The sequence below is a fragment of the Monodon monoceros genome, unplaced genomic scaffold, assembly GCF_005190385.1.
Source record: "Monodon monoceros isolate NGI ecotype Baffin Bay Population unplaced genomic scaffold, NGI_Narwhal_1 Super_Scaffold_1, whole genome shotgun sequence".
NCBI classification, from domain to species: domain Eukaryota; kingdom Metazoa; phylum Chordata; class Mammalia; order Artiodactyla; family Monodontidae; genus Monodon; species Monodon monoceros.
In genome coordinates, this window is record NW_021703765.1 from 65039404 (window position 1) to 65058721 (window position 19318).

At 59.5% G+C, this 19318-nt stretch overlaps 3 protein-coding genes across 5 annotated transcripts in view; 1 reads left to right on the plus strand and 2 right to left on the minus strand.

Annotated features, from left to right (window-relative positions):
• Positions 1 to 1534: 1534 nt before the first annotated feature.
• RASL10A (RAS like family 10 member A) lies at positions 1535 to 4295 on the plus strand. Its single transcript, XM_029232732.1, has 3 exons — positions 1535 to 2153; positions 3222 to 3346; positions 3630 to 4295. Exons 1-3 carry the CDS (start codon positions 1935 to 1937, stop codon positions 3895 to 3897), a joined length of 612 nt encoding a protein of 203 aa, XP_029088565.1. The 5' UTR covers positions 1535 to 1934; the 3' UTR covers positions 3898 to 4295.
• A 128-nt stretch (positions 4296 to 4423) lies between these two features.
• Positions 4424 to 9856, minus strand: GAS2L1 (growth arrest specific 2 like 1). The gene is made up of 6 exons (XM_029232719.1): positions 9696 to 9856; positions 8103 to 8772; positions 6671 to 6778; positions 6490 to 6586; positions 6239 to 6410; positions 4424 to 5709 (listed from the first exon to the last, which is right to left on the minus strand). The coding sequence occupies exons 2-6, from the start codon at positions 8751 to 8753 to the stop codon at positions 4719 to 4721; spliced, it is 2019 nt and encodes a 672-aa protein (XP_029088552.1). The 5' UTR covers positions 8754 to 8772; positions 9696 to 9856; the 3' UTR covers positions 4424 to 4718.
• A 6202-nt stretch (positions 9857 to 16058) lies between these two features.
• Positions 16059 to 19318, minus strand: part of EWSR1 (EWS RNA binding protein 1) — a 27604-nt gene continuing 24344 nt past the window's right edge. For 2 of the 3 annotated variants that reach the window (XM_029221826.1, XM_029221817.1), the window contains exons 13-17: positions 18486 to 18608; positions 18014 to 18176; positions 17537 to 17634; positions 16624 to 16876; positions 16059 to 16454 (exon numbers count right to left, since the gene is read on the minus strand). In XM_029221826.1, the coding sequence (XP_029077659.1) occupies positions 16415 to 16454; positions 16624 to 16876; positions 17537 to 17634; positions 18014 to 18176; positions 18486 to 18608 (677 nt within the window). In that variant the 3' untranslated portion in view covers positions 16059 to 16414. The remainder of the gene's footprint in view (positions 16455 to 16623; positions 16877 to 17536; positions 17635 to 18013; positions 18177 to 18485; positions 18609 to 19318) is intronic. The other variant, XM_029221831.1, reaches the window with a different exon arrangement.

Here is a 19318-nt window from a genome sequence, read left to right on the forward strand (position 1 = left end):
GCCTTGTTCCCCATAGGAACTGAGGCGGCTCACAAAACCCAGATGCCTGAAAAGTTAAAAAGTCAGAGGCGAAATCGGGTGAAGGGAAAAATCACAGCAGAAAGTAAAATAAAGCCAAGGGTCCCCACTCACTGGGCCTGAAGACCTGGAACACCTGTCAGATGTAGCCACAACTCTGGCTCTGCTCTCCCTAGTGGCTGAGAAGAAGAGTGAAAGCAGACCCATATCCCTGATCCAGGTACCATCACCTGCTCCCAGGAGGATGAACCCCACTCTCCACTTCAAGACTCAGCTCCTTCTCCCTCTCCCACTTCTCCCAGGCTAGGGTGGGCACGTTGTCTGTGCTCTTACAATTCCTGCATCCCATCCCTAGAACGTTCTCTCTTAAGGCAGGACTTTTTAAAAAACCTATCTCAGCATCCTGGCAAGCAGTAAGATTGGAGATGTTTGTTGAAGAGACAGATAAGAAAAACCCTTGTTCAGTGCAGAAACAGACATGCCTGTGCATTTCCCCCAGTACCTGGGCATCAGAGATGTGGGAGCCCCCCACTGTAGGGGGTAGGCAAGCAGAGGCAGAGGATGGGGCTGGTAAACCCAGACTTCCCAAGCCCTGATGGGGAAGGAGCTTCCGGCCAGCTCCAGGGAGGGATTTGGGCTCTGAGAATCTGGCGTGGAGGCTGCAGGGTTTGAGGGAAGCTACAGTGGAGACTTAGGCAGAAAATTTGGCCTTAGCTATGACGAAGGTGGTGGTGTCGACCAATTTCTGGATCTTTCAGCATTGTTGGGACAGGGATTTGGGGCTGAGCTGCTGGGACCTGGTGCATGCCGGGTTCAGCACCCTCTGTCCCACGCCCCCCTCCATGATGCCATTTGACATGTTATTTAGTGCTGGCCATTTACCCCTGTGGGCAGGAGGGAGGTGGGAGAGCTCCTCAGAAGAGACCGCAGGGCGGCGGGTCAGGGGCCACCCACTGCCCCCCAACCTCGGAGAGTCCCCTCTCCAGCCTTAGTTTTCTTTTCCTCTCTCAGAGACACCAGGTTGAGGCTTTGATTCAAGGATCACATATCTTAGTATAGGGCTTGGCACGTAGTAGGTTCTCAAGAAACGGTGTCTGCGTTTGATGGATGTGGAGCAGAGCCGGCGCAGTGCGGCAACTCGTCCAAGGTCACACAGCTGGGCTGGATCCGACCCGGGCGCCCTGACTCCAGCGGGCCGGATTTGTGAGGAGCCAGCTTAGGGGAGCGGTGTTTGGAGGAGGGGACAAGGATGTGGGCGGGAAGGGACTTCTATTTTGGAGCGGGTGACAGGAGTGCGGAACGCAGAGGGGGCTGGGTCCCTCCCCGGGCTCCCCGAGTCCCAGTCACCTTCCCGCGACCCTTCCCGGGAGGGGCGTCCCGGGCGGGTAGGGGGGAGGTGGGAGGGGCGGGCGGGCAGGCGGTTACCTCATCGCCGCCTCCGGGAGGCTCCACTCGCTCGCTTTCTCGCGCCGCCGGCTGGGGCGGCGACTCCGGGCGCCGGAGCTAGAGAAGGACAGAGGGACGGAGGCGCCGAGAGGCAGTGCCGCCCCCAGCGCCCCTCTCCGCCGCGGGACCCAAGCAGGGGGTCCGACCTCGGTGCCCCGCGCTGCGGGCGGCGCCTCCAGTCGCGCTGCGAGAGGAGGCCGTGTCTGTGCGCGGCGCGCTCGGTCTGTTCTCTTCCGAGCTTGGCACCCGCCGGAGCTGCTCTCACGTCTTCCGTCGGCCTGCTCGGCTGTCTGTCTGCCCGCCCACCGCCAGTTGCGTCCTCCGGCCTGGCCTCCCTGGGCCCCGGGTCCTCCGAGGGGCGATGAGGAGCGCGGCGGGGCCGGGGCGTACCGGGCAGGGCGCGCGGCGCGCGCCGAGCGGCGTCGGCCCATGAGGCTTCTCAGCGCGGGGCGCGGCAGCACGCGCGGGCCATGGGGGGCAGCCTGCGGGTGGCGGTGCTGGGCGCCCCGGGCGTGGGCAAGACAGCCATCATCCGCCAGTTCCTGTTCGGTGACTACCCCGAGCGCCACCGGCCCACGGACGGGCCGCGCCTCTACCGGCCCGCGGTGCTGCTTGACGGCGCCGTCTACGACCTGAGCATCCGCGACGGCGACGGTGCTGGCCCCGGTCAGAGCCCCGGGGGGCTAGAGGTAGCAGCTCGAGGAGTGGGCAGGGGCGTGTGACAGCATGTGTGTGGGTGCTCGGTACACACGTGCGAGTCCGCGTGGACGACCCAGGGGTGCCCGACTGTGTTCATGGGCCGAAGAATGAATGTGTGCCCTGGCGTTTGTGTGTCTCACCCCTTCTGCTGGCCTGAAGTTGCCCAAAATCAGGCCCGAGACCTGGCGAGTTTGCAAGGTGGCTTTTTCTAGCTCGCTTAAGTGCCTATTTGCCTGCCTCCGCTGGTGGGTGGGGATCCGTGCGTGGGGGAGCATGGTCCTGCCTCCCTGAGGGTGAGCGTTGTGGGTCTGGGGCCTTGAGCAGAGCCGCACTGGGAGAGGTTGAAGCCAGACATAGTGGTGTACTTTCTAGGGGGATCATTCTCTGCTCCCTCATTCCTGTGACCTGCAGCAAAGACTCGTCTAGTAATTTTGCAAAGTCCAGGACAGCCTTTTGAATCCTTGGAGCTGATGCCTTCGAGAGGTGAAGAGGAAAGAGCAGGCAGGATTAAGCAGGGCTTCCTGGAGGGGGTGGCATTTGGGCTAAACCTGGAAGGATGAGTGAACTTTTGATGAAAAGAAGTAGTGGAAGCATTCCAGGTGGAAAGAGCAGCATGTGCTTAGGCCAAAGGCCTAAACGTGTACAGCTGCCGCTAATTAGTAGTCTCTGCGGGCTGGGGGAACACCGGCCAAGGGCTTTGGAATTAGGCTGAGGCATAACTACCAAGGAGGGGGTCTGGGGAGGGGCGGGGTTTGTCCCGAGTTGAACTGTGGGAAACTGGAGGAGGAGGAAGAAGATAGGAGTGAGGGGAGAGGAGACCCAGAGTGAAGGAGGGTTGAGGGCTGACCGGCTTCAGGCACGGTTTTAAAATTCATACCCCAGCGTCCGTAAGGACAGTAGGGCCCAGGGAGCTTGGGAGAGAGGGCGCACAGACGAGGATGAAGTTGGCCAAGGCCTGAGCATGAACTGTGGGTTTAGCGTCAAGGCCCCTGCTGGAGGCCTGGGCATGGGAGAGTGGGAAGGGGGGGCTCCGGCAAATTCTGGCCTCCCGCCCCCAGGAGTGGCCGGACCCTAAAGACTGGAGCTTGCAGGACACGGACGCCTTCGTGCTCGTCTATGATATCTGCAGCCCAGACAGCTTTGACTATGTGAAGGCGCTGCGGCAGCGCATCGCGGAGACCAGGTAGGTGAGCGGCGGGGCGGAGGGGAGTGTTTGCGGGTCTGGCCAGGCCTTTGCCTGAGGTGAGTGAGGGGGTTCTTCCGCCATCTTGGGCCTGGTCTCAGGCCTTCCGGGCCTGGCCTCTAGCCCTATGCGGTCTTTAGGCCTGGGTCTTTGTGTCTTTGTGGTTCTGGTAATTTGCTGGAGGGTCTCTGGCCGCAAGAGGGGAATGTATATACCCACTTGGGGGGATTCTCCGGCCATGGGGTCCGTGGCACCGCGACCCTCTTCCCCATTTGGCCCCCAGGCCGGCGGGCGCACCCGAGGCGCCCATCCTTGTGGTGGGCAACAAGCGGGACCGGCAGCGGCTGCGGTTCGGGCCTCGGCGCGCACTGGCTGCGCTAGTGCGCAGGGGCTGGCGCTGTGGATACCTCGAGTGCTCGGCCAAGTACAATTGGCACGTGTTGCGTCTCTTCCGCGAGCTGCTGCGCTGCGCTTTGGTGCGCGCACGCCCTGCGCATCCGGCTCTGCGCCTGCAGGGGGCGCTGCATCCGGCGCGCTGCAGCCTCATGTGATTGAATTGGACAACACGACCGATGGCGGGGAGGGGTCCTCCATTTGACTGGAACAACTGGGGACCCGGATTGGACGAGATTGCCCAACTTCTCTCGGATTGGACAGGACAGCCTCCTCTCTGATTGGCTGAGGAACACTCCCACCCAGTCTCCTGGGCGACAGGCTTCTCTTTGAATCTCATTGGACCCGGCTAGGCCCCATTGGACAGTCCTTTCTGGGACCTCATTGGGTCACGATCCCATTGGATGGAAGGGACGTGGTTATGCATCTGATTGGAAGCTCTCAGACTGCTCTTGGAGTTTCATTGGACAAACAGTTAAATCCCGCCTCTCAGGAGAAAATAAAGGGGGAAACAACTCAAGTGCACCTGGCACTTCTGGGATGGCAGGATAATCTTAAGCCTGAAGGTCAGAGCTGCCAGCCGTTGCCCCCTGGCAATTAACTCCAGAATCCCAACCTGTAATGAGGGCCCCCAAATGGGTGTGATGGCCCCAAGGCAGAGTCCCCAAGAAGCAGACACAAGTATCTGGAACAAAACTTTACTGTCAGGCTCTGCAGGGCCACAGGACCGCAGGAAGGGTCCTTATTGGGCTGGCCCAACCCCCTCTAAGGCATTCAATAATATTAGTAATTAAATAGCAATGCTCATCCCCCAACCGGAATGTACAACAGAGGTCCCATTGTGCCATGTGGTCCCAAGGGGTCTGGTCCCATGAGGTCTGGTCCCCAAGAGGCAGGGGGGACTCCCTGATGCAGAGGGGTTAAGGCCACAAAGGAAAAGGAGAAGGAATGGGGGACTGGGGGCAGCTGGGCTAGTCCATCACATCCAGGAATCTGGCTCAGCCCTTGGGCTGACTGACTGCAGGGCATGCCAGGCCCTGGACTCCGTGGGTCCAGATGGGCGGCGGGGGCCCCTCGGGGTGGGGATGCGTGAGGGTTTTCGGTCTGGCTGTGTGTCCATCCGGCCTCGTGCCCAGGTCCTCAGGGGCTCTGGGCCGGCCATGGGGCTCCCAGGTGCATCTGGTGGGCCCCCTACACCGGGGCAGGGGTTGCCTTCATCGGAAGAGCTAGACAGAGCTGGGCCTCGGGGCCCGGGCAGCCCATTGGCCATCCTGCCAGAGTCTGCGGTTTGGCCACACTTGCCACCCAGGACGCTGAGGGACGAAGAGGAGGAGCTGGAGGAACAGTAGGCTGAGTCAGGAGCTGGAGGGTCTGGGGCCGTCGGGGTCCCGCCAGCAGCAGCCTTAAGCGCTCGGGCATTGGCCAGGAACTCCTCTTCCAGGCGCTGGAATAGTTGCTGCTCCTCCTTTGGGTCAAGCTTCAAGGGTGTGCGGAAGACACTGGCCGGGGTGGTGCTCAACTCTGGACTGGGGCTGGGGACCCGGGGAGGCCGGGGGGCTGTGGGGCTGTGGGCACGGGGAGTCTGGGGGCTGCTCCTGCCCCGTGGCATCCACGAGTGCTGCCCATCTCGGTCCCGACGCACCAGCAGCACAGCCTGCTCTTCACGGCTCTGGCTCCGGGCCCGCCGGGCAGGGCTGGGGCCCAACAGCTGGCCTCCTCTGCCTCCTGGGGCCCCACGCGGCCGCCCCCGATCCAGCCGGTCTCGGGACTGGCTGCGCGGGGCGGGGGGGCGTCTCGGAGAGGCCGGAGTGCCTGTGGTCACCCGACGGCTGGGCCGTTCCCGTCGGGGGCCAGTGCCTGAGTCTTCACTGCGGGCACCAAGGGGGCCGCTCTGGGCTGAAGAGGCTGAGGAATCGCTGTCCCCGGAGTAGCGGCGGGAGCGGGGATGGGGGGGCAGCTGGTCCCGGGCCCTGGGGCAGGGGAGCAAGAGAGAGAGCTGGGGCAACGCGGAGGGGACTGGCGTGCAGAAAGGGCAGGAAGAGTAAGGAACCAGCAGCCGCGTGGTTGCGGGGGGTGGGGGGGTGGGAGAGGCACCTGTGGTGTGGTGATGGGAGTGCCAAGGGTGTCTGTTGCCCTGGGGACTTCCAGGGAGAAGTGAGAGGCTCTGCCACAGCTTCCTGCAGCCACGGCCACCCCCGCCGCCCCAAGGCAGCAGAAGAAGTAAGGCCCTAAGCTCCCCCTCCCCGGGCCTCCAGTTTCCTGGGCAGGCCATCGGGAAGCAGGGTTGGACTGGCCGCCACCCAGCCCCCAAGGCCCGCCCAGCTGTGTTGTTCGTTTGGTTGGGTTGCCATGGAGACGGGAAGCCGGGCCTGCCGCCACCTCCCCACCCCCGGGAACTTTTCCCAGGGTGTGAGTCACGAAGCACAGTCATCCAGGCCAGGGCGAGCGCCCCCACCCCCACCCCCTGGACCCCTCACCCCGCGTCCTCCTGCTTCTCACCTGAGCGGGGTCTCGGGCCCCTCCTTCGAGCTGCGTAAGCTAATGGGTGTCACCTCCGGGCGGGAGCCCCTGCGCTCACCCCCGGAGGCTGGGCTACCAGCTCGGGGGCTTCGGGTGGGCGACACCCGCTGTGGGGAGAAGGTGCGGGCCCTCGTCTGGGGTGGGCGGTGGGCTGCAGGGAGAGAGGACGGGTGGCGCATGAGAGGTGGGGCCACAGAGGTGCCCCCCCCGCCCCCGCCGTGGGCACTGACCCGTGGAGGAGCAGCGGCAGGGGTCGTGCTTGTCCAGGTAGTGCTCCAGCGTGTCCCAGCCGCCGCCCACGCGCACCATCACGTGGCTTCTCAGCACCTGTGGCAGCCCAGCGTGGGCAGGTCACGGCCTGCCCCCCCACCTCCCAGGCTGCCACCTGCTCAGGTAGCCCCTGGCTCTCACCCGCACAAAGATGAGCAGACTGGAGTCTCCCACGCGGTACTTCCCCTCCGAGACTTTGATCATGGGAAACTGGTCTGGGCAGGTGCAGCGCCCCAAGATCTCTCTCACCTGAAGCCAGAGAGAGGCTGGAGGTCAGGGGTCAGGTCACTCCTCCCCTGGCCCAATGTCAGCAACTCCAGGGTCAGAAGGAAGTAAGTCCTTCTGGAAGCTCTCCTTCCCCTTTGGCTACCAGGGGTCAGGGAGCTGACTAGGAAAAGATGGAGGGACTGTGGTTGGGCCAGGGCCTGGGACCGCAACAAGGCACATTCTTGAAGTCCCTGAGCCCTGGGGGAGTCCTCACTCCCCCTCGCCCACTTCACAGACATGAATGTTGAGACCCACAGAGAGGCCAGGTTTGGGGTGGGGGCAGGACCCACACCCCATGGAGGCAGGAGTGCCACAGACATATGGGGCACACGCATACACCAACGTGCACACCAGGCCACCCGCCCAGCTAGCACACATCTGCCCACATGCTCCCCCAGGCTGGGAGCTGCCAGGCTGGCTGTGTGGGCGGCCCGCCTGCCTCCTTGCCCACAGCGGAGCTGCTGAGAAAATGAGCAGGTGGAGGCTCTGGTGACCCTGGTGCAGGATGGGGTGGGGTGGCAACCTCTGCCCACAGCAATCCGGCTACCCGCCTCCAGGAAGGGGACATCATGTTCTAACCTCCTGATAAGAAGGAAACTCTTGGCCCGGCTGTGGGGGTGTTAGGGACACCTAGGTCCCGGGAAGAGGAGGAGGGAGCTGGGGTCATGGTCTGGCACCTCCTATGCTCAGGGTAGAACTAATCCTGCAGCTCCTGAAAGGACTTTAGCCCCCAGTAGCAGCAGCTACTCCAGGCTTGGGTTCCCAGATAAGTGATGTGTGCAGGGCCCTGGAGAGAAGGAGGGACCTGCAGAGCCCCTGGGAGCTTCCCTAGGCACTCACTGAGCACCTACTGTGTGCCAAGTGCCTTGCCCAGGACCAAACAACACAGGCACCCATTCAACCTCGAGCTCAGTGATGGTGTGAATGCAAATGTCTAGCAGCTGAGCGCAGGGAGGGCATACAGGAGGGGCTCAAATCACACGGCCCCCAGAATGAAGGAACACCTAGCACTTATCTGGTGCATGGTTACCACAGAAAGGAAGCAGGGAGATCGTGCAATGGAACCCGAGTTTTCTCCCAGGCCGTGCTGGGCCCTGTGACCTCACCCAGCACCTCTCCCTCTCTGGGCCTGCTCAACTCCTTGGGGCCAGGTATCCACTTGGTGCTCAACATAAGCACTCTTTCCATGGGGCAGGCTGTCCTGCAGATACGAGGATAGGCCCCTGGAGGTTGCAGGCACCACCCTGCTGTCTGGTCCCTGGGGAGAGTAAGCCAGGCCACCGGGCATACGCACTCGGGGACTCACCAGCTCGTCAAGGTTGCGCAGGTCGCTGGGTGTCATGCGGGGCCCGCGGGAGGGAGCCCCCGGGGTGGTGGCGATCTCAGCAGCAGCAGCAGCGGTGGCAGCGTCCTCCCCGGCACTGGGGGCGTTGGGGGCCGGGGGCGCGGCGCGCAACTCCTGCTCAATTTCCTGTTCGAACTGCACGAGGCGAGGGGCCAGCAGGCCGAGGCGGGCCCCGCGCCGTGCCACCTCCAGCAGGCACAGCACCACGCTTTTCTCGTTCTTTCGCAGCACCAAATCCTCGGTCTCGAACATGAGCACTTCGGGCACACCTAGCTCTGCGCGGCACCAGCCGATGAAGGTGGCCACGTTGTCTCGGGCCACGAAGGAGCCGGGTGCCACGCTGTGTGCCTGGAAGGCCACCCCACGGGCTGGGCGGGCGGCGGCCATCGCGTGGGCGGCCTCGGTGACGGCATTGGCATGCTGGCACAGGGTGGTGCCCGTGGCCAGCCCCGTCAGGAAGCCATCGCCACCGCTGGGCAGACCCAGGCCGTACAAGGCGTTGAGCCACTCGGCCAGGTCCTCCTTCATGGCCTCCACGTAGGCCTCACTTGAGCGGAACGGCCGCACGCTCTTGGCTGCCGAGCCCGCGATGCCCACCACGGGGTCTGCCATGCCCAGGCCAGCCGAGTCACTGTGGGCAGGGACACGGGTCAGGATGGCTGTGAGGACCCAGCAGGCGCTCAGTACAGGCTATGCCGCTGACCACCTGCACCCGCCTGTCGTTTCAGACCAAATGCCTGGGTTTGAGCCCTGGCTGTGAGAAACTCTTCGCCTTAATTTTCCCATCTGCAAAATGGATGCAATAATAGTACCTTTCTCATAGGAACTAATGGGATGATTTTTATAAATGACTTAGTGTCCATAAGTGTTTGCTGCTTGGTTCTTTGGGGGAGGGGGGATTGAAAGACTTGGCAGAGTCCTCCTGACCAGGCAGGGAGGCACCCATCCTTACTGCCCCTGTGATAGGTAAAGAGATGAGCCCTAGAGAGATGCAGCCCACGGCCCTGGACTCACAGTAGGAACCCCGGTCCCGACCTCAGAGAGGGGTTAGGTCGACTGCTTAGGGCTGGTGGCGATCCCACTTCCTCCGGAAAGATCCCAGGTCCTCCCTCAGCCTCCCTTCCGTAAGGACTGTGTCATTCTAACGACAGAACAGCAGCAGTAGTAAAGTAATCGCAGTGACCTTGGCCAGGTCTGAGCGTGCAGTGATATTATCTCCATTTTACAGATGAGGAAACTGAGGCGCAGAGCTCGCTCAAGGTCACAGAGCAGTGGGTGGCGGAGCCGGGGCCGACCTGCCCGCGTTGCTGATCCGGCAGCCGGCTGGCCCGCCCGCCTCCTCCAAGGAGCCTCGCTAGCGCCCCAGGCTGGTGCCTGTGAGCCGGGACTCAGAAGGGCCTTCGCCAGTCCTGGCTGTCCTCTGGGCTTCGGCCCAGAGAGGGTGCGGGGCTGCCCAAGGTCACACAGCCCTGGGGAACAGAGGCCCGCGGCTGCCGCCGCCAGGTCCCCTTCAGTGTGCGCCGGGTAGTGGGTGCTGGGGGTCCCCGCGCTCACCTGGCTCATCCCGCGGCCTCGGGGAGCATCGCCCCGGCGGGGCCGGAGCCGGGCCGGGCCGCCGCAGGGAGGCGCCGCCCGAGCTACAGCGGATCCCTGTCCCACCACCGCGTCCTCATCATCGCCTGCAGTCTCCGCCCCGCCTCTCTGGAATTCGGATCCGGCCGGAGGGGGTGGGCGGGGCCGCGCTCTCTTAAAGGGGACGCGCTGTTCCCCGGCCTGGGGAGAGGCTGGAGTCTCCAGATGCGGGGCGGGCCAGGGACTCGGCCCAGCCCTGAGCGGAGGCGGGACCACGGCCCCCAGGCGACCCTTCCAGCCCAGAAGTCCCATCCCCAGCCAGGCTAGTCCCCACGGTCCCTTCCACCCTCCTTGGTCTCCTGGGGAGGGGTTTGGGTGTTTCTAGTTGCTCTGCCTCCCCAGATAGTGGCCTCCCCGGGTGAGCACAAACGGGCAGTTCCCAAGACGAACTCAGGAAGCGATAGGGGCCCGGGGATGCAAGTCACCTCCGGCCGGAGTGGACCTCCTTAGCTCAGATAAATGAGGCCGTCCAGCCTTGGGTGGCGGGCTTCCTATCAGCAACACCGGCCTGGGGGAGGGGGAGGATGGCTCCGTTTTACCCCCACTTAACCACTGGCTCCTTATCGAATGCTCTTTGTTAACCCTCAGGTTAGGGGAATCCGTTTCTCAGATGAGGACACTGAGGCTGGGGGTGGGTAGGTGGGTGGCTGAGGCCCACGTTTCTGACGCTGCGGCCCATACACTGCAGTGGGGACAGGCCAGTCCTGGACCACCTCTGGCTATCGGGGTGGGCCATGGAATAAACGGCAGAGGCTAGGCGGCAGCCTGGCTCTGGAGAGTTAAGACCCGCTGGTTTCTTTTCGAACTGCACAGGAGAGACCTGGCTGGGACCAGCGGGAAATCCTGCCCCTGCAGCCGCTGGGCGGGGACACCAGGCCTGGCTGGGCAGCAGCCTCACTGGCCAGGCGGGGCTGCTGCGGGGAAGCACCACCACCAACCGCCCGATGCTCAGAGCTTTAATAAAGCTCCTACTGTGTGCCAGGCCAGCTGTGTGCCCTTGACCTGAAGGAAACGATGAGTCACCTCTATGAGGGACACTCATGCCCAAACTTGGGCTGAGTCAGGAGAGTAGCTGGTGGCGCAGGGATTTGAACAATGACTATTATGGGAATACCTTCATTCAAGGATCGGGGCATTTGTTACCTACTATGTGCCTGACCTCCTGGTGGCAGACTGCTCACATCATCTCACTGAGTCCTCGTGACCTTTCAAAAGGTGGACTCTTACCCCAATACCCAGGTCGTGCAGGTCCCACTCTACCCTCTCCACAGCCCACTCCATCCATTGTAGAGTGAGGAAGGCCCGTGTCTAGAAGTAGTAACTAACGGCTGACATTGACATGGAGCCTACTGGGTGCTGTGGCTTTTGGCACTGCAAACCAAGAGCAAAAAGCAGGGAACAAAACAGAGCCAGCTCCCAGGCTCACAGTCTAGAGGTGGCTCCTGGGCTGCAACAGGGACAAGGCACTGGGGAGAAGGGAGTGGGGAGCAGGAGTGGGGGTGGGATGGGCCTGCAATTTTTTTTCTTAATTTATTTATTTCGTATTTATTTTTGGCTGCGTTGGGTCTTCGTTGCTGTGTGAGGGCTTTCTCTAGTTGCTGCGCACGGGGGCTACTCTTCATTGTGGTGCGAGGGCTTCTCATTGCAGTGGCTTCTCTTATTGCAGAGCATGGGCTCTAGGTGCGCAGGCTTCAGTAGCTCACAGGCTCTAGAGCACAGACTAGGTAGTTGTGGTGCATGGGCTTAGTTGCTCCACGGCATGTCGGACCTTCTGAGATAAGGGATTGAACCCCTGTCCCCTGCATTGGCAGGCGGATTCTTAACCACTGTGCTACCAGGGAAGTCCCTGTTTGTTTTTTTAAAAATATTTATTTATTTGTCTGCGCTGGGTCTTAGTTGTGGCAGGAGGGATCTTTGTTGCAGCATGCGGAATCTTTAGTTGCAGCATGTGGGATCTAGTTCCCTGACCAGGGATTGAACCCGGGCCACCTGTATTGGGAGAATGGAGTCTTAGCCACTGGACCACCAGGGAAGTCCCAGGCCTGTAATTTTTGATCAGTGAACAGTAAAGGTGAGGGAGGGAGCTGTGTGGATATCTGGAAGGAGAGTGTTTCAGGCTCAGGGAATAGCCAGGGCAAAGGTCAAGGTAGGCGGGTGCCTGGTGTGTTCAAGAAAGAGGGAGGGGGCCTGTGAGGCTGGGTGGAGGCAGATGGAGGTGGGGCTGAGGGGGCCACACCTCTTTTGAGGGACCTTGGAGCCAGGGAGGGAATTAGAGCAGGGGAGGGGTGACCTGACTTAGGTCATAACAGGTTCCCTGTGGTACTGTGGTGGGCAGGGCAGGGGCCCTGGAGGAAACCAGATGGTGCCAGTGTTGAGAGGAGTTGGATTCTGGCTGTATTTTGAGGGGAAAGCGGATAGAATATGCTGGTGAATCGGGTGTGAAGGTGAGGACAGAGTTACAGGTTTGGGGCCGCTGATACCTGGGGAGGACAGGATTGCTGCAGATGGGGCAGGGGAAGATCAGGGTGTGGAAACTAAGTAATTAAATTCTCAATGCTTTTTTGTGTTCTCCTTTTACAATTTTGGGAAACTGAGGCCCAGAGAGGGCAAGGGATGTGTGTGGTCAGCAGCTGTGCAGGAATTTGACCCCTGCTCATATCTACCTCGTGTCTGTGCAGGGCCCTGGACACAGGAGAGGTCAGACTGAACCTAGGCCCTTCTGTTGGTCATTGGGTGAGATGGTTAAGCTCCCTGAGTCAGTTGCACTGTTTGTAAAATGGGACAACAGCAGTCACACCACAGAGTTGTGAAAATGTTATTACTCAGCCGAGTGCAGCCAGGGCATACATCCACTGCTCCTCTGAGGAGGAGGAGCCGAGGGGGGATTGTTCCTCTCTATCTCCAGTCCCCTGAGCTGTGGCCTGCCATCACAGAGGCCCACTGCAGACCAGAGACTCCAATATTCTGACTCTAGGACACATGGCAGGTGTGGTCCCCACTGGTGTGGCCAGACCCACGGCCCAGGCCATGGAGGGCCTTGGCTTTGATCCCCTGTATCGTAAGGCGTCCTCTCCTCTTCCTGGCAGGACCAAGGGAAGCATGGACACCGCTGGTGGGACGAGAGGTTTGGGCTGTGGTTGTCCTGAGCCCATCCCCACAGACCCCACAGGCCACCTTTGAGTACAGAATGCTGTGGCTCCAGTGCAGGCTCGGGCTGGCCCTTGGGCAATGGGCACATGGCTGGATTTCCAGCCTCAGCTGCTGGGTGCTAGGGTGCAGCCTGCTGGCCTTGGTTGCAGCCGGAGGCTGGACGATGGGCTTGCCGGCAGGCCCCAGCCCTGGCACTGGGCAGCTCAGGTCCTGGCTGGTTCCATCCGATGCTCTCTGGGCTAGACTGACCTGTGAGCATGGCCCAGGATGAGTTGGTGACCCGCCGGGGGCTTCAGGATGCTTTGTCCAGATGTGGGTCCAACCATGACGACTGCTCCTGCCCCGGCTGTGGGGTGAGTGACCCCAAGCTCCCCTGAGCTGCCTCCTGTGCCCCGGAGAAGCAGGACCAGAAAGCCTGGAAGGCCCACTTTCCCACCAGCCTCCATCTCTCTGTGCTCATGCTCACTCTGCGCCCGGCAGCTCTCTGTCAGGAGCGGAGCAGGATGGGGCGTTCCAGGGCCCGTGGTTGGGCCTAGGGGAGGCCCTGTCACTGCACTGTCCTCGGCTCCAATTTCCTCCCTTGGAGGCGAGCCACTCCCTGTGAGCCTTTGTCCACGCGTAGGGGCAGAGATCGGTCTCCCACTGACCCCTGAACCTTGGCCTGGGTCTGCGGGGTGTGGCCTTGTGGGACCACGAGGGTATGTGGAAAATTTTTATTCTAAGTGTGACTGACCAGGAGCTCTTGAGAATTGGGAGCGGCGTGAGGAGCCCGGTTTCCACTCCCCACCCCATCCCCAGGCTTCAGCCAGCTCTGCGCAGCCCTTTGAGACAGGGCTTGGAACCCACGCCTCCTGAGGGCATCTGAGGTCAGTGCAGTCCAGACGTTTCTTTTGGCTGAGAGGACCTGGCCTGCCTGACATAAGCACCTCCACCCTGGGCCTAGGCGCCAGGGATGCGAGGCTGCCCCCGCAGGGGGCCTCAAGCTCTGGGCAGGAGTTAGGCAACGCCTGTCACACCCGGTGGCTGTCTCTGCAGCAGCCGCTGGGAGGGCTGCTCGTGATCCCCTAGCTTGGGCTGCAGGCCGGGCACCCAGCCCTTTAGAAATAGGATGCCTGTGGGCGGCAGGTCAGGAGGGGGAGAGCGCAGGCTCTGAGGAGCCCCCTCGGGCCTGAAGGCAAGTCCCATCTCCTCACCTGAGCCACGGGGTGCTCACACTGCCTCAGGGGCTGATGTGCACTTGGCACGATGCAGCCCGGTGATGTCGTGGGTGCGTTTGGGCCTCAGGAGTGTGAACTCTGGCTCTGACACCTGCCAAGACTGAGGTGGGAGCGTCCTTGGCTCCTTGCGAGAATAGCACTGGCCTGTGTGGCGGGGCTGCGGAGAGGAAGGCAGAGAGGGCAGCTCGGGTCATGGGGGCCTGAAGGAGGCCAGATCTCATGGGTCATGGCCAGCGTGGCAGGAGCCTCCAGAGGGTTTTGAGAATGGTGAGGTCGGTCAGCCTCCATGGGGTAAGGGCTAAAGGGGTGGAGGGAAGCTGGGAGCCCTGCGAGAGGGCCATGGGAGGCATGGGTGTTTTTGGTGCTGCGTCTTGGAGAGCCTGATGGTTTGCTTTGGGGTCTGAGAGAACAGGAGTCAATGAGGAACTCCAAGGTTCAAGATGAGGGAACAAACTCTTCCACTTGCTGAGAATGGGGTGGAGGGAGGTGCGGGGCAGGATCCAGCCCTTTCAGCCCATCAGATCCCGGGAAGAGCTGGCACTTGGGAGAAGGGTGGGCGGTCAGCCAAGCAGTGAGGGGTCAGAGGAGCCCTATCACAGCCTGGGAGCCCCTGTGAGGTCAGGCAGTGAAGGAGGGCAGCAGAGGCTGGGAAGGCACCACCAGTGATTTGGTGACATGGAGGTTGCTACTGTCTCTGCAGAGGCAAGACCGGTTGGAAGTGGTTTCTAGAAAGGGAGAGGAGGTGGATGCCAAGGAAACAGTAAAATGGCTTGGTGGCTGGAGGGGGATTAACGAGGGGTAAGGGAGGGTTTTCCAAAGGTGCAAGCGCAATGCGTATTCATTTGGGAAATGGGCTGGTAATGCAGAAAAAGAGGAAACGGGAAACCACAGAGTTGTATGTAAAGTACGTCCAGGTGGGCTGGGGAGAGAGAAGACCCGGGGTGAATGGTCAGACCGTGGGGCCAGTAGGGTGCTGTGAGCAGTGTACCCACTTCCCCAGGCCCTGCTCTCACTGGGCAGGGGATGGTAGGGAAAATTCACTCCAAACCCTTGCCCCTTCCCCTGGTTGAAGGTGACAATCTCTCCTTGAGCCTTAGGACACTAGCTGTCTTTGACTGGGTGGGTGTGTTAAGGCCGAAGTTTGTTTCTTGAGCATCTGCCCGGGGACATATTTACGGACTAAGTTACAATTGCTTACCTGGAAAATGGCTTTTCCCAGATGGACGTGTTAAGAGCCTCGGATCTTTGAATGACTGAAACCTACTGGCCTGCTTTGGATACTTATCTTCATGCGGCTCCAAGAAGAGACCAGACTGACCACAAGGCCAACAGGTGATGGGTCTGGGGCTCTTCACATCTCCTCCCCGACAACAGAAATGTGCTGACCCCACACAAGGCAACCAAGGTAGTCTTAACCAAGGCCTCCATTTTAGTTTTAGGCTGTTTAACTTTAAAACTCTAACCCCATAACATCAAGGAAGCACAATAACCACTACCACTTAAGTAGGAAATATAAAAACGGTTCCCCTCCTTAGCTGTCACTAAGGCAGACCTGCGTCCTGAAGTGTGTGGAGGCTCAGAGGCCCACCAACTCCGCCACTGCTGGGAGGGGCGTTCAGAGGGCCCTGTGACCCAAAGCTCCCTCAGAGGGCTCCCAGCCATGGATCCCCAACACAGTGCCTCCCCCCACTGCAAATCGACAGACCTGGGCTATGACGTCCCCTTGAGACACGGCTCAGGGTCAAAGTGACACTCGAACCCCCTTTCCTTGCCAGCAGCACCGTGACCAACACTGCACTGTCACATCTTGACCGTTCAGATTTCCTCACACATGACGCTTCAATGAGCTGTGATCTGGGGGGCTGGGGACATGCTCCAAGTAGATGTGCAGTGGCTGCAGAACAGAGGCCGAGAAGGATGACGGTTTATAAACATTTGGAATTTTATTTAAAAAAAAAATCACAACCATGAACATTGTTACAGTTAGAGAGGCCCTCTTGGTTCTCCACAATGATACTGAGCATGCTCACAAGGGATTCCCATTGTTTAGTCTTAGTTAAACAACCATCTTTAAAAGAAGGAAAAAAAAACTCGGCACACTACCATTTAACTTGTTTTAATGTTTCTTCACAAATGGTGAAAAATACTAAAGTACAGACAGGAATAATCATAATGTTGTGGCCAACATTATAAATATGGAATTATAAATTTAAAACATTTTCTGGTTTAAAAAATAAATCTGGTAGTCAATGCAGCTCTGCGGGGTCTCTGCGTCTAGTAGGGCCGGTCTCTGCGTTCCTGACGGTGCTCGCCTCTGCAGGGCAAAAAGGAAAAAGGGGCAATGTGTTAAAAATGGGGAGAGGAAAGGAAGCGGAAGCCCTTCCACAGCCCTGAGCTGAGCTGCTTGCCTCATTCCCACAGAACAGGTGAGACCTGCCGCCCAATGGGCCCTGTGCTCCACAGCTGTTTCTACCACCACATACTTATCCATTTTTCCAGGTCCTCCACGCCCGCCTCTTCTTCCTCCCATCTGTTCCATCAAAGGTCCAGGGGGTCCCCCAGGGCCACCTCGTCTTCCTCCACCAAAGCCACCACGGTCCATGCCCCGGGTGCCACGGAAGCCACCTCTGTCTCCACCACGGCCACCTCTGAACATTCCACCAGGACCACCTCGATCCATGAGGCCACCTCTTCCTCCCCGCATGCCACCAGGGCCACCTCTGCCACGGTCACCACCTAAGGTAAGGGAAAGTACAGGAGAGGACAGAGAGAATGGGTGAACGCAGAGGTCCCCTCAGGATCTGCTGTCTTCCCCCCGCAGAAACGGATACTTTACCCCAAACACCTGGGTCACAGTTTAGAACTGATGGAACTACAGGTGACCCTTGAACAACAGCAACAGGTTTGAGGTGCATGGGTCCACTTATACATCGATTTTTTCCCACTAAATATAAAAACTACAGTTCTAATCTGAGGTTGGTAGAATCTGAGGATGTGGAGGGCGGGCTGAAAGTGGATTTTTTGGGGTTTTTTTTGCTGTACGCGAGCCTCTCACTGCTGTGGCCTCTCCCACTGCAGAGCACAGGCTCCGGACGCGCAGGCTCAGCGGCCAGGGCTCACGGGCCCAGCTGCTCCGCGGCATGTGGGATCTTCCTGACTGGGGCACGAACCCGTGTCCCCTGCATTGGCAGGCGGACTCCCAACCACTGCACCAGCAGGGAAGCCCCTAAGTGGATTTTTTTTGACTGCACAGAGGCCCAGCGCCCCAACCCCCGCATTGTTCAAGGGTCAACCGTGTAACTTAAAGAGCCCGTGTCCAGGGCTGAACTTGCTGAAATCACCAACCTGGTCTGGTCTGGGCAACACAAGAGGTTAGTGCCAATTGAGGGTACCTACCGGGGGGTGGGAAAGGTGGTGGGAGGAAGCCTTCAGGCTTTGGGGCCTTACACTGGTTGCACTCTGTTCTCCACGCAAAGTTCTGGTTTCCACACCCCCTGCATAAAGTTACATCACAACAGTATCACTTAAGTGAACAAGTAAAGGCACCACCTGAGCAGAAACCACCATAATTACTGAGTCCACAGAAAATGGCTTTTGAGCCTCAGGCAGCAACACACATAGCACCAGAGTTTGATCCAGCAAAGTCAACCATGTGGGCTGGGCCTGAGTCCAGTGGACTGTGACCGTCTCCCGAAGGCTCCAAAACAGCCAGTAAAGGACCGACTACCACCACCGCCCCCAGCAGAGCCATCATGGTCATCATTACACTCCTGCAGATGAAAAGAATCCAGCAGGCCTCCCCAGAATGGAAATGGGGCAAGATGTAGGGAGACTGCACTAGTAGGCTATCAGTGTGCCCCGAGAAGTACATACGGATTGGGGCACTGCCAGTCTCCAGCTCGGTGCTGGACGTTTCCTCCTCCAGACGGGTTCCCTCGGGAACCGCGGGGCCCTCTTGGTGGGAAGCCTCCTCTGTCTCCTCCACGGCCTCCCATGCGACCTATGGGTCCTCCAGGACCTCCTGGGCCTCCTGGACCTGCAATAAGCATAAACCACCTCTTTGCAGCACCAGATTTGCTAGGAAACAGAAACAGAGATCACAGCTGTCGCTGCCCCATCACCTGGCCCATAGTTTCCCACAGGCCCAAGGGCTAGTCACTATCATCACTGCAGTTAGCTCCACAACTTGAGGAGGGGAGGGCAGATGAGAACAGCCCAGGGCTAAACCCCAGGCAGTGCAGTTCCCAATAGTCTAATATCGATCTAGATTCCTCAAAGACAAGTGTACTAAAAAACTTCCAAAGCAACACAGAAAGAGAGCCCAGAGACAGCATCCAGTAAATACCTCCTCGGAGCGGCGGCGGCATCCCTCTGCCCTCACGGGGGGGCATTCCTCCCCGCATGCTGTTCATTGGAGGCTTCTTCCGAGCAAGAGAAACTTTAAGTTTGCTCCCTTGAAAATCTTTCCCTGAAACAAGAACACCAATTACTCCCAACCTTCCAACTCTTAGTCCCCTTGAGGGACCAGGCAAGGTTAGATGACTCCTTTCACCAACCCCGCCCCCTATATCAAACCAACCATTCCTGCTTCATCAAGTGTGCCCACCCATGAAGTTCCCTAAGATTTTTACAGGCAAGGCCAGAAAAGCCTTTAAAAGAAACAAACAGAAAACAAAAAAATATAGGAGAGGCAGAACTTTCTGACACTTTTGTGCGAAGTGAATTTCCAGGATCAATGTCAAAGCCACATATATATGTAAACGCAAATGTAAACGGCTGAGGTGTCTGTGGGACTTTTTGCACCTCTGACATCCTTAGAGAAGAATTACAACTTTAGCATGAGGCTTTGAACAACAATGACTGAAAGTAAGGGATCTCTTAACCCATGGTCAGCGCCCAGGCCCTCACGTGGCTGAGGGGAGCGTGACAAGCACTTCCCAGCAGCCATCCAGTGCTCCTCCAGGAGCAGACAGAGGGTCTTCTTGCTCCTCTGGCTCTTGAGGTCCTCCTTCCTGCCATGTCCTATAGCCACACAGAGGGAGAACCTATCTGTCCCCGGTCCCTAGAACCACTTTAAGAGAACAACATTTAACAGCCAGAATTAATACATTAGAGCAAGACCCTTTCTTTACCCACAAGTTGACACAGGCAACACTTGCTACCAGACCTTCTGTGTGC

Bases quoted from the DNA above. Each gene is read 5' to 3' on its own strand.
- RASL10A (XM_029232732.1), top strand. From the start codon at position 1,935: ATGGGGGGCAGCCTGCGGGTGGCGGTGCTGGGCGCCCCGGGCGTGGGC. The intron at 2,154-3,221 runs GTAGCAGCTCGA...TCCCGCCCCCAG, and splicing joins AGAGCCCCGGGGGGCTAGAG to GAGTGGCCGGACCCTAAAGA. The intron at 3,347-3,629 runs GTAGGTGAGCGG...TTTGGCCCCCAG, and splicing joins CAGCGCATCGCGGAGACCAG to GCCGGCGGGCGCACCCGAGG.
- GAS2L1 (XM_029232719.1), bottom strand. From the start codon at position 8,753: ATGGCAGACCCCGTGGTGGGCATCGCGGGCTCGGCAGCCAAGAGCGTG. The intron at 6,587-6,670 runs GTGAGAGCCAGG...GGGCTGCCACAG, and splicing joins GTCTGCTCATCTTTGTGCGG to GTGCTGAGAAGCCACGTGAT. The intron at 5,710-6,238 runs GTGAGAAGCAGG...CCCCTGCCCCAG, and splicing joins GGGCCCGAGACCCCGCTCAG to GGCCCGGGACCAGCTGCCCC.